Source organism: Mastigoproctus giganteus, chromosome 1 (genome assembly GCF_048544385.1).
Source record: "Mastigoproctus giganteus isolate SK-2022 chromosome 1, ASM4854438v1, whole genome shotgun sequence".
Lineage (NCBI taxonomy): Eukaryota > Metazoa > Arthropoda > Arachnida > Uropygi > Thelyphonidae > Mastigoproctus > Mastigoproctus giganteus.
This window is the reverse complement of record NC_143575.1, coordinates 74,626,356-74,640,151: the sequence shown is the minus strand read 5'-3', so window position 1 is coordinate 74,640,151 and position 13,796 is coordinate 74,626,356. Positions and strand designations below refer to the sequence as shown.

Sequence of the window (13,796 nt, the reverse complement as noted above, 5' to 3'; positions counted from 1 at the left end):
TCTTCCAATCACTCAAGGTACAGTTTCGATGCTCGCGTGCCCATTGTAGGGGCTGTCACCGGTGAACTATGGTTAGCATGGGCATTCAGAGCCACTACACAGCCCCATTTTCAGCATGATTCGATGTACTGTGTGTTGTGACACATTACTCCCATCACCAGCATTTCAATTACCACCGACCGGGCTAGCCAGGTGGGTAAAGTGCCTGCCTGGCAACCCAAAGGTCGTGAGTTAGAATCCTGCCTCGAGCTTAGATCAGAGTAGAAAATGCAAAATCTTTGGGAGGTGCATTATGGCCACAGGAGCCGATGTGCCAACAATTAACAAAAAAAAAAAAAAAAAATTCCAATTACCGACAAGTTCCACCACCGTTGCCATGCACCATCCGGGAGAGCCTTCACTCACCTCGAGCATCAATGAGCTGTGGTCATCTAACACCTCACCGGCAGTTCATGGGTTCCCCCTCCTTGGACCACTTTTGGTAGGTACTAACCACAGCTGACCATGAGCACCCCATCAGCCATGCCGTTTCAGATATGCTCTGACCCAGTCGTCTGGCCATTACAATTTGGCCTTTGTCAAACTCACTTAAGTCTGCTGCCTTTCCCATCTGAAGAACAAGAGTGACATGGATTAACAGAGCTGAATATCGGGTGTTTTTTTATACCATGTCTTGACCCGCGCACCTGCCATAGTTCACCTGCCTGTTGCTTCAATTTGCATAACAACTCACTGGTCATAATGTTTTGGCTCATCGGTGTATATGGCTAATACTAACTTAGTCAGAACCATGGATAAATGTTTGACTCTAAGTGGAACATAGGCCCACACCTTAGCAATATGTTTGCCTTTGTTTTCGTTGAGAAGAGAATGATCTCTGTGATTGAAAATGAAATGCAGTAAAGAATATGAATTTGATTTCAGCTTCTGCATTGAAATATCCCCTTGCAATCCTATAAAATAGCATAAGATAGTTACACAAAAGTCAATCAGCATAGATTTGTAGGGGAGATCATGTTGGATGTGAGGTTATCAAAGAAACTGGATGGAAAGAATAATTTCAATATTTAGATTTCAGTAGAGCTTTTGATACTATTCTGCATGAACAATTGTATAAATTGTAGCAGTATGACAGGGGACATTATTACTGTGAATAAAAGGATTAAGTGTTGGGGGAGGGGAGGGAGGGAGAGAGAGAGAGAGAGAGAGAGAGAGAGAGAGAGAGAGAGAGAGAGAGAGAGAGAGAGAGGCGTTATAAATGGTCCTATTCATAACATGGACTAATATAATAAGTGGCTTAATTTTAATGAGGTATTTGAAGTTTAATGTCTCAGTCTGCCAGTAAAGAATATGAATTTGATTTCAACTTCTGCATTGAAATATTCCCTTGCAATCCTATAAAATAGCATAAGATAGTTACAAAACAGTTACATGGATGGAGAGGGTAGTTAATGACATTAATCAGGACATTTTACTTCAACAAGATCTAGATAAACTAGGCAGGTTGAGCTGAAAAATAGCAGTTGAATAAAATTTCTGATATAAAAATTAAAAGACGGTTTCTTTTTTGTTTTTGTTTTTTTAAATAAAATAATTTTTTTTTTCATTACTTAGTTTTATACTGTTCTCTTCTTTAGAATTTCTGTTGATGGAATATCTGCAGAGGTATTACAACTCAGGAATAATTTACAGAAATTAACAAAAAAAATAAAAGAAAATGAAAATCTAAAAATACATTTTCAGCATTTTGTAGAGGTATGTTTTTAAATTTTTTATAGCTTCTATGAATAAATTTAAATAATTGAGACAGTCATATAAAATATATTTGCAAAGAAAGTGATATTTAAAGCAATTATAAATGTACTTATTTTACTGTGCACTTTGAAATTTGAAAGAAATTTAGTAAGTGCTTTATAAAAAAAATTTCCTTCAAATCTCAGTGAAGTGTAGTGTAAAATAAGTCAAAAATTGAGAGATTTATGTTTTGTTTTTTTTTTTCTATTAGCTTTAAAGATGGTGGAGAAAAATATATGTTCGTACACCACAATTATGTTGTTTGATGTTTTAAGTTTTTTACCACAAAAGAAGGAAGCACAGTAATAATTTATTTAACTAATTTATTAAATTAGTTAAATAATGATCTTATAATGCACTGTAGTGCATTTTTCATCATTTTTTTAAATTTTATTTTAATGTACTGTTATACAGAACTGCTAAGTTGAATCAAAAGGCAATAACAAAACAATTGATGTGCAAGATGTACATAAACAGTAATACATAACTTTACAAGGTTACATTAAAATAATAGTTTATAACAGTTATAAGGTATTATAATTGTTTTCCTAATTAATGAATTGGAGATTCATGAAAATTAGAAAATCGATGATTGACATTAAAAAAAAATTGCTTAAACAATATTCATTCACAATTTAAATTATAGCAGCTAACCTTACTTTTATTAAGTCGGCTTGGAAAAGCTAAAGAGAAAATAAGAGAGGGTAAGGAATACCACCAAAAATAAGTTTAAAGTATTTATAATGAATCTCATCTTCCTTACAGAGCAAAAGACTTCAATGACACCCTTCAGCCATATACATTTCAGTTGTGATGCTCTTATCTCTTGCCTTGCTCAGCTTTCCAGTTTTCTTCATGTGGATTTGACTCCATTGCTCTCTTACTTTTTCTCCTAGCTATCTTTTCTTGGATGTGCCCAAAACCAGCAAATCTTTCTTCTTTTAATTTCTGAATTAATGTTTTCTTTCCTTCCATAAATTTATATTTTTTGATGTTATTTCAGACCATCATATTCTTAATACAGTAAGCCCTCATTATAACGTGATTTGCTTTACACTGATTCACTATAACACTGTTCTTATATTATAATCCGTATCTCACTATATCCTTATTTTACCAGCATACAGATTGAATTTTTGACATGTTTAAACCTAACAACACTTCATCTGATGTAGTCAATAGCTTGATAATGAATAGCAAAACAGCATTAAAATGTTTCCCACTCCAACTTGAGAAATTTTCCCACACTCAGTGAAATTTTCTTCCATGCTAATTTAATTGCAGTACAGTACCTTGTTATGTAGTTCTATGATCAATATTTTAAAAAATGATCAAGTATATTGCTTGTAATATTTGCATTATATGCATTTATCCAGAGGCTAGTTGTCGCTCAGTACAGTGTTAGACATTGTCTGTAATGGACAGTTTACTCGAACATTGTATCATACTTAATGCAATGCAGTTACATTTTCGAAGAGTTAATAAAGGCGGATAAGAATGAAAAAGCAACTACTTCTGGACATGGTATGAAGGCTACAAAAGTAAGGAAAAGAACCGAATTTGAAAATTAAATTAGACATTTTGAAGCAAATCGATTTCACGCATCCACGACAAGTGGATGTGTGCAATAATTTAGGACTGGCAGATTTAACTGTAAGGACAATTATAAAAAATACAGAATTAATTTTAGCAGTGGGAAAGACAGCTGTTCCACTGCAAGCAACTAAATTGGCTAGGGCTAAATAACTTTATTGAAGATAATATCTAATGCACAATTCTGCTAAGTTAAATATTATTAAATAAAAAGTGATTAGCCTATATGATGATCTGAAGAAAGCTCACCTCAAAAAAAAAAAAAAAAAAAAGAATGTGGAACCACTTAAAGCTAGTAAGGGCTGGTTTGATAGATTTAAAATCCAGGAAGAAGCCGCAAGTGCAGATAAAGGAGCCAAAACTTTCAAAAAAGAGCTTGTTAAAATTATTGAAGAGGGGTGTTACACTTCTTAACAAGTTTTTAATATAGATGAAACAAGACTTTTTTGGAAATGAATGCCTAAAAGAAGTTTCATATTGAAAGAAGAAAAAAACATGCCATGCTTTAAAGCGGAGAAGGATCGGTTGACATTATTGTTGAGTGGTAATGCTGCGGGGAATTTTAAATTAAAATTCCTTTTAGTTTACTAGGAACAGCACCAAAGTGCAACCCACAATCGACCAAAGACACAAACTTGACAGCCCAGGGCAATCGGATTAATAAATCCATGATTTTAATCAGCATTTGTGTGTCTTTTCGGTACTGTTTATTATTGATTAGGAAATATCCTATGGCATGGACCGTAACTCACAATTACATATGTTACCTTATGGGAATGCAGCACTTGCTTACCGCCGATTCACTTAGCACTCTGTTTTACCAGAATGAATTATCAGTGTTAAGCGGGGGTCACCTGTATTCATTACCAGTCACACCCATATAAAAATACTGCACCTTCAATGCATTGAAATTTTTCATTTTAGTTTAATTGTAGATGTTATTACATTGCCATGTCTTCTGCAGTACAATAAGATATTTTCAAACTCTAAACTTTCAAGGAGCTGTTAGTTTCCAAGTTATTCCTGGGCTCATTCTGTATCATGAACTTAAAATATGAATATTATGCATGACTGTTAAATAATAATTAATAATGATAATGCACATCCATGACAGACACATAGATGTGCATTACAAATGATTTGTATTACCATTGCATTTTTTGATAGTCATGGATAATGTTTTGATTAATTCCATATACAAATAATTGATTATAGCTGAGCTTCCATTTACATAAAGAGATTACTAAAAAATTAAAAGAAAACCATGTGGAATAAGCCCAGAGATTTAATACCACCTTTTGGTCCTTCATTCTCAAATTCCACTGAATGTAGGCTTACTTAATTCTTCTGAAAATTTAGAGAGATCCATAGTGTGATACCCTAGTGTATTAACAAAATGGTCACAGTTTGAACTGCATAGTGCAGAAGTTCTCAACCTTTGCATCACGACACCCTGGGGAGGTGCCATAATTTATCAGGAGCATCATGGATGATGTAATAGTTTATGTAAGATTTCCATAGCAAAATGTATTAAGAATGACTTTTTTTTACTATTAGATATCTACTACTGTTTGATCTGTATTATTAATATAAATAATTATAGAAAATATATGCAGCATTTTTTATGTATAATATGCATCGTGTTCCCTGACCGTATTTATGGGATTCAGTTACTGTGAGTGATTGGTTTGGGTATTTTTGTACATTAGTTGACTTTGCATGAGTCTGGACAAGGCGATGCTGGAAATCTGCTCATGGTAACTGCCTATTTAGAGTACAATCAGTCTAAGTGTATGTGTATTTCAAATCACATACGAACATCAAGATTTTACATATGGTGAGTTACTGGTAGTGCAGTTTATATTATACTAGCGTTGTGCATATGTCAAAAGTAACTATTTAAAAAAAAAAACCCATAGCATTACATCGCGTTATTGTTTTGTGTTTTTAAATTTATTATTTTTTTTTATAATTGACCTTGGCAGAAAAAAATTATAATATGAATAAAAAAAAAAAGCAAGCACAAACATCACATTAATGTTTTGTAAGAATAAAATAATATCCCAATCATTAGTGCATGTATTAATAATTATTGTATTAACATATTAAAAATAAAAAATTGCACAACCTCTGGCCATAGTGTGAACCAGAGTTTAATATGTAACTCCAACATTTTGAACACATGTTTTTAACATCACAGGCCTTTGTTAATATAATATCAAAGCAGAAAGTTTTTCTCACTTTGAAGGATAAATGTAATTTTCATCAGGGGAAAAACTGAACATGATAATGTGAAAATGAGTCTCAAATCTCTAGCTATTCACGCCAACAATACATCAAAATCCATAAATACTGTCTTAAAACGTTCATAAGGGCGTGTATTCCCTCCTTCAACATCAAGTAAATCTCAGTTTCTGACCTTTTCATGCTACTACTCATCTCCTTCTCAACAATTATTACAAAAAAACACTAGTAAAATTAACCATCATATACATTACACATTGGTACCCATATTACAGGCACCTTGACACAAAACCAGTATTACATTCATATGTGATACTGGTTTTGTGAAACCTTGTGCCATATGAAAGCTGCCAGTTTTAATGAAGGGATAATGGACAACCAGAAAGTATGTGGAGATAGTGCCTACTTATTACAAAAGCTATATATTTAACAAACATTTGAGAGTGATAAGTTAGTGTTGATAGTTAAGTTTAAAGTTCTTTTTGGTAACTTTTAACTTAACTCTTTTTTTTTTTTTTTCCACAAGTAATTAAGTAATATAATAAGTTGGGAAATCTTGTTAAGGCAATAGATTGCATGTTAAATTAGTTCAGAACTAATATCTGTGTTATTATTATTATTATTATTATTTTTAATTTTTCCTTCTTAGGAAAAAGAAGTATGAATGAAAACTTGATTAAAAAAAAGTATCAAAGGATTAACTCTGGTTTCCTGGAGTGTACATATTATAAGTGGGGGCAAGAGTGTCTACTAATTCCCAGAATTTTCACTGACAATAATCAGGATTAAAGCATTTTCTTTCAGAGATTCAGGTGACTTTCAGTTTTGCAGTACAGTTAGAACAGCATTTAAGCAGCATTTCTGTTTATAATTATTGGAGTCTATATATTTTCTATTGAGCATTCTCCTTTATTTTATTTTATTTTTCATGAAAATGGGTAATCACTGGCCGCATATGAAGAATTTATTGAAGTGGTCACCAGTGGTGACAGCAGTAGGAAAAATCTACAATTTCAGTTATCTGTGTGTTCCAAAAATGAAGATTCTATCATTATCAGTAGAACTATTAATGGTATTTGGCAGGAAATTAAAAAAAAATATTTTCTAAAACTGTTACAGAAACCAAAGGTAAAAATATGGAACTCACTAACTATTTTGATCAGTTATAACCCCACTGCCAAGGCCAGATTTATTAAAGTATGGTACTGCAATATTTCCAGGGCCTTAAGTCGATGGGAGCCCCTGACCAATGCCGTTAGTGTAACAAGTAAAGTATTTTTTTGGTTTTACTTACATTTCGTTTCTTTAATTATTGGCCTTTCCATTTATCATGTTTAGATCTCTTTATTTCTGTCCTTCATCCATTCATATCTCATTTATATAAAAATACCCTGTAAACTTATACAATATGCACAAGAAAAAAAAATCTATATTTTAGATTCTTCCCATTATTAAAAATAACATGGCCACACCTCTAGCTACCTAAATTCAACATTGCTTGCCACAAAATCTTTCTCCAATTTTGATTTTTAGGTAACAGTGCAGGATTACCACCTGTCTATCTATGTAGAATGGTTAATGCTTTGGGGGGATTACAATAAAAATTAAAGTTATCTCATACAAATTTTGAAATGCAAGTAGTTTTTAATAAATGTTTTGCACAATTAAGATAGCTGTTATAAATAATATTAGAATAAATATATTTTAATTTCACTTGTTTCTCTAGAAGTTTCAGTACAGGTAGTTCTTGACTTTACGAGTTAATTCATTCCTAGCGTGCGCTTGTGAAGCGAAAACTCGTAAAGCGGGAATTAAATCCCATACACATAATGGTTAAAAATAGGGGTTATGTTCTCAACAATGAAATTAGTTAGCTAATTATTTTGTTTAAACAATGATTGATTTATCAAAGAAATTAAAACATAGCCTGTAAATTCAAGCAAATTATAATAATAAAGAAATTATTTATGACTTACAAATTTTAAAGAATGTTTATTCTTCATCATCGACTAAATGCACACTCGTTGATCACTTATTATTGGCTCGGCACTTGTTGGTTTGTTGCACAAGGAGTCGTCTTCTTCGGAAATGCTTCAAGAGGCGTTTGTTTCCAAGATAAGCTTCTATTTTCTTTATAAATTTCAATAGATGCATAAGCATTTTTTAACAGAATGCACAAATTGCAACAACACGGTTTGCATGGAGTAACAAGTTTACGAAGCTTAAAAAAAAGAATAAAGAGAAGATTCTGAAAATTTGTTTTCTATACGATTGAAGATTTCAGTAAAGGGGAAATACATTTCACCATAATAACTCAAAATATCAAACAATTCCAGCTATTTTCGCAAATGGAATAACATAGTTTACTACCTGTTTATAATTGCTTGCAGTAACAAAAAAGCCCAATAAACCGGAAAGTGCGAATTGTTTTTATTGTTTTATGATCGTGACCTTGAGAAATGTGCTTTAGAAAAATGTCACAAAGGTGTTCAAAATTGGTTCTTATAACAGAACATATGATAATGACGAAAGTTTAGTGCATTTTAGTGATTTTTAATTGGTAACTAATACAACTTGCACACTATAAAAACGACCTTTTAGAGTCATATAGTGAAAATTTCAACTTCCGAGGTTGTGGAACTAATTACCAAAAAACAATGTGTTATTGGGTTCACATTACGATATTTTCACGATACGATGGTGTCTCTGAAATGGATTAATATTGTAAAGCTGGATACACTGTATTGTATAGCTATGCACATGTTTTGAAATGCGGTATTTATGAATGTTTAACTTCATTTTTTGCAATTAATGTTCATATTTTCGATTTTGTTGATACTTTGAAGAAAAAAAAACTCGTAAAGTGAGAACTGCCTGTATTCTTTCTCTTCAAAACTTATTCAGTATATGGTAGAATAAGATAATCATACAGGTTAGTGCAATATCTTCAGTTTTGTGCATAGCTGTGAGCAAGCAAACTATAAGTTTGTTACAAACACATCAATTTGATATTGTTGAGGCACTTCACCTTAAGTATTATACTTTAAATAAAAATTAGCATTCCAAATGGAGAAGTATAATATAATGATAATCTGGCATCTAATTTTGCAGCAAATTCAATAATCCAGAACCTGAGCTGGACAGCCATCAACATTGTAGAAGTCTGGTAATTAATCATTCATGGGACTGCAGCAATGCCTGATTACTACCCCCCCCTTCCCCATGAATGCTTTTGGCAGGATGGAGATTTTATTTAGAACCATAAAATTCTTGACGCTTCAACTACTTTAACTGAACACACAGTAATCTACAATGTTGACAGTGAGTAGTAATTATATTTATAGCATGGGGGAAGTTTCTTAAAGATCATGAGATTCTCTTGCTATTCATGAGCGAGATTAATAATTCATTGAAAATTAGTGGGTAGAGAACTCAAAACAGTTTCTTGATTTCCCATTTCTTAGCATTAGACTGACATAATGCATTTAAAAACTTAGTTTTCACAATAGATTGTAACAATATTCATGCAGGAAATTTTGCCAGTTATTTTATATGAAGTTGGGAGGACCATATTGTTATTTTGTGTACTTTTTGTAGCTAGCAGGATTTAAACTGCAGTAATACAGTGCAGTGCTGTTATAGCTCACAGCAGAACAAACTTTACCATTGCAGTGCATTGCCTTGATATTGTCTACTTTCAAATAAATGAAATCAAAAGATTAATTTGCCATTTATTTAAAAGCGATTACTTGCTATCCAATGAGGAACTAGCAAGTCATGAAACAGGCTTTCATAGTGGTGTCTCATCTTTAAAAGATATGAGTGGAAATGCTGTACAGTGTGAGAACTGCAAAGGAAATCATCCAGCCTTTTTTTCTAAAGCATATGACCTTTGGAAAACTGGGAAAATTCAAAAATATAAAGTTGAGCATGAAGTCGCATCACAAGGCATGAAAATGAGTTCTCATAAACATTCTTAACTGATCATGTAGTAGTAGTAGTGGCATGTGATGCAAGAAAGCAAGTGTATGAGCTTATGCAGCATCAGCCCAAAAAAAAAAAAAAAAAAAAATCACACCATTCCCTCCAAATGCCTGTCCAGTTTCTCCTTAAATTTATTCAACCTATCAACTTCCCCAATGACAGATGGAAGTTTGTTCCAGCAATTAACCACCCCCTGGCTAAAGGCAAATTTCTGCACATCTATTCTACATCTGCCCTTTCTTAATTTGAATTTATGCCCCCTTAGGTTCGTAATCTGAACAAGTGGAAGGATCCCATCAGAATTCAGCGTGCTCAACCCATTCGAGGTCTTATACACCTCAATCAGATCACCGCGCAGAAGCCTAGTCTCCAGCCACTGCATTTTGCAGAACTTAAGCCTGTCTTGATAAGAGGATCCCTTCATTCCCCTCACCAATCTTGTTGCCCTTCTCTGTACACTTTCAAGTAAATCTACATCCTTCCTAAAATGAGGCTTCCAGACCTGTACGCAGTACTCAAGGCGTGGCCTGACCATTGCCTTATACAGAGGGATAATCACCTCCTTTTCCCTGCTAGCAAAATTCCTATATATCATTGACAAAACCCCATAACCTGCCATGGCAGCCTGTCTGCATTGCTCAGAAAACTTCATATCTGCCTGCACAATTACTCCCAGGTCTTTTTCATTTTCTACCACCTTAAGTGTAGTACCACACAGTTGGTACATTTCTCTGGGGTTACTTTTACCCATATGCAGTACTTTGCATTTGTCAAGGTTAAACTTCAGTTACCACTTCTTAGCCCATCTGCCCAAATTATCTAGATCCTGTTACAGTAGCACACTGCTATTACTGTCATTAACAACCTGCCAACCTTTGTATCATCTGCAAACTTCGACATTAAGCCTGATATACCTTCATCAATATCATTGATAAATATACAAAACAACAGTGGACCTAACACCGAACCCTGTGGGACTCCACTAATAACATGAGTCCAAGAAGAGTGTAGCCAGGTGGGAAGGAGCAGCAGTGCATAGCACATGCTTCTTGATTAGACCGGGGTTCGAGCCTGTCACCACCAAATACGGAGGATGTGGAAAGGTCAGGGAATGACCACCGCATATCCAGGCGTAATATGGCCTTAGTTGCTAATGCTCCTAAAAACCAAATAACAACAACCAAGAAAAGCAGCACCCATTGATTACCACCCTCTGTCTTCTCCCACTTAACCATCCTTTTATCCATTGTAGCAACTTACCCTTAATACCATTCTGCTCCAATTTGTACAATAGTCTTCCATAGTCTTTCAGTGTCAAAAGCTTTCCTGGAATCCAAATATATGATATCAAAATTATTTTTTGCATCCAGTTCCTTTGTAACCACATCATAATATCCTATCAAATTTGTCAGACAAGACTTTCCCTTAACAAACCCATGCTGTGTCTGAATTATTGCTGCAGTCTTGTCTAGATGATCCTGCAATGCATCTTTAACCAGCGACTCCATTATTTTACCCGGAACAGAAGTTAAACTAACTGGTCTGTAATTACTCATGTCACCCTTCGATCCTCCTTTGTGAATTGGGGATACATTTGCACATCTCCAGTCCATGGGAACCTCCCCTGAGTCCAAGGATGCTCTCATAATTATGGCTAAGGGTTTGCTTATTTGCTTTGCCGCCTCCTTTAATATAACTGGATAGATCCCATCCACCCCAGGTGCTTTTCTTATGTTTAACTTCAACAATTTCTCCTCCACTTTGCTCTTTGTTATTACAAAATCATTAAGTATCCTGCTACAATTTGATAACCTTCTGCCATTTTCAAACCTTAATAATTCCTCACGTGTGAATGTAGATGCAAAATACTCATTCAGTTTGTTTGCTATCTGAGCAGGATCATCAACAGTTGAACCATCGATGTCAAGTGGACCAATCAGATTCATCCCCTTCCTTTTAGAGTTTATATAAGTAAAGAAATCCTTGCTGTTTTTCTTAGCATCTTTTGCCAAGGATTTCTCGTAATCTGCCTTCGCCTGCCTAACCTCCTTTGTGACCTGATTACAGTTATTTTTATTTGTTGTTATTTAGTTTTTTTTAGGAGCATTAGCAACTAAGGCCATATTGCTCCGCCTGATTACAGACTAGCTTATATCTGCCATAGGCTTTTGAGTCACTTGATAATTTATATGCATCCCATGCATTTTTCTTCTCTGTTACGAGTCTCATTAGTTCATTTGACAACCATTTAGGCCTAAACCTTGAGCAATATTTCTTAATAGGTATGAAACTTTTAGTAGTTTCCACGATTAATTCCTTGAATGCTTCCCACTTAGAATTTACTGTTGGTAACATCGTTAGTTGATCCCACTGTACAGAATTTAAAAACTGTTGGAGACCACTGTACTCACCTTTACGGAAGCAAAAACCCTTTCCTTTACCCCTGATGGTAATTAAATCTTTAAGTAAATCCCACGTCAGTACACTGTGATCACTGCCACCTAGTGGTTCTTTTATCTGCAAATTTTTAATACATGAATGATCACTGCTGATAACCAGATCAAGAGTATTACTTTCTCTGGTTGCCTCTCGAACATGCTGCTGCAGAAAACAATCATCCAATAAATCCACAAAAGTCTGACTAGTGTGTGAGTGCCCAACCCACAAGTTCCAGTCAATATCTGAGAAGGTAAAATCACCCATTATAAGACATTCCGATTTACTAGCCCACTCTATTTCTGTGTACAATTGTTCATTGTACTCATTCAAGTCATTAGGCAACACACTCCTACTCTTATTTTTGCTTATGTCACATCAAACTGACTCAACAGTGCACTGTTCATCTATATCAACTGGATGCACTTCTTTTGATTTTATGTTTTTCTTAATTAACAGCATAACAAATCCTCCCTTCCTATCCTGTCTATCCTTTCTGTACACATTGTACTCCCAAAATTCCAGTTCTTCATTCCTTATATCTGTGTGACACCACGTCTCTGATATCCCAACAATATCCGCCTTTGATGTCTTGACCAACACTTCAAATTCATCAAATTTATTTACTATAGCATTCTATTTACTTCTAGCATTGGTATACATGCAAGTATACATGCACCTATTCTTATTCTTAGTTACCCTAACACATCCCATATACCCACCTGTTTCACGATGACTGCCATCCGTCCCTGAAACCCCCCCAACACCCCTCGCTCCAGGTCGCTACTTATTCTAATAGAAGTTGTTCAAGAATCACCTCTGCCTGCGGCTACTGTTAAACTATTAGTCCTTGTATCCCCCCCCCCCCAAGCTATCAGTTTTCCGACCCAACTAACACTGCCTCGATAGCATCAGCAAATATTCTTGCACCCTTTCTATTTAAGTGTATCTCATCCCTGTAGAAGCAGTCTCTCCTGTTCACAAGTACAGTCCAGGCTGAAAAAAATTCTATCCCTTGAGCCTTGCACAATCTTTCCAGGGCCGAATTGATCGACAAGGCTCTCATCATATACTCCCTCCTATCGTGTCTGGGCAGAATTGCAGACACTTTCAAATTCAACCCTAATTTACGGCTTTTTTTCATCAGTGACCTGTACTTGTTAAGTAATTCTGCCTGTCTCCTACTCTTAATATCATTAGTGCCAACGTGTACAACTGTATCGCCTTTTGTGCCCTTAAAAGATGATATCCGCTCTACAATGTCATCAACCTTTGCCCCTGGCAGACATACCCTGGTCCTGTTCCACCTATCCTTTTTACAAAGCATGTTTCCCGTTTCCCTGACAATAGAGTCACCAACAACTACTAGTTCCTGTGGGACCAGCGCATTCTGCCTTGGGGGTTGCCACTGTGCTGCGTGATGACCAAGTGCAAGCTCTGGCGTTGATGTGGGCCCCTCAATTTAGGTCTTTCGAGGGCATCCACCCTGTCCTTCAAACTCTCATATAGGCCCATAACAATGCTGAGTTGTCGCCTGATTTCCTTACACTCCTGTAAGGAAATGTGTGCATTGATCATTGAACTGTAGCTCAGCAGCAACCCAAACAGATGTTTCAATTGAACTGAATATTGCTCTTGTTAACTGGGCCAAAACTGTACTAATAATCTCTAAAAAAAGAAACATATGGTAAATGAAACTAGTGACACTCCAGTCAGTATCCCAACTGATGCTGTCTCAACCTTGC

The 13,796-nt window shown here is 35.0% G+C and overlaps 1 protein-coding gene across 1 annotated transcript in view; it reads left to right on the top strand.

Moving 5' to 3' along the window:
• The window catches only part of LOC150090892 (inverted formin-2-like), a 203,543-nt gene that overhangs the window by 168,804 nt on the left and 20,943 nt on the right, over positions 1-13,796 (top strand). The window contains exon 11 of the mRNA XM_090376423.1: positions 1,638-1,755. Coding sequence (XP_090232549.1) covers positions 1,638-1,755 — 118 coding nt within the window. The remainder of the gene's footprint in view (positions 1-1,637; positions 1,756-13,796) is intronic.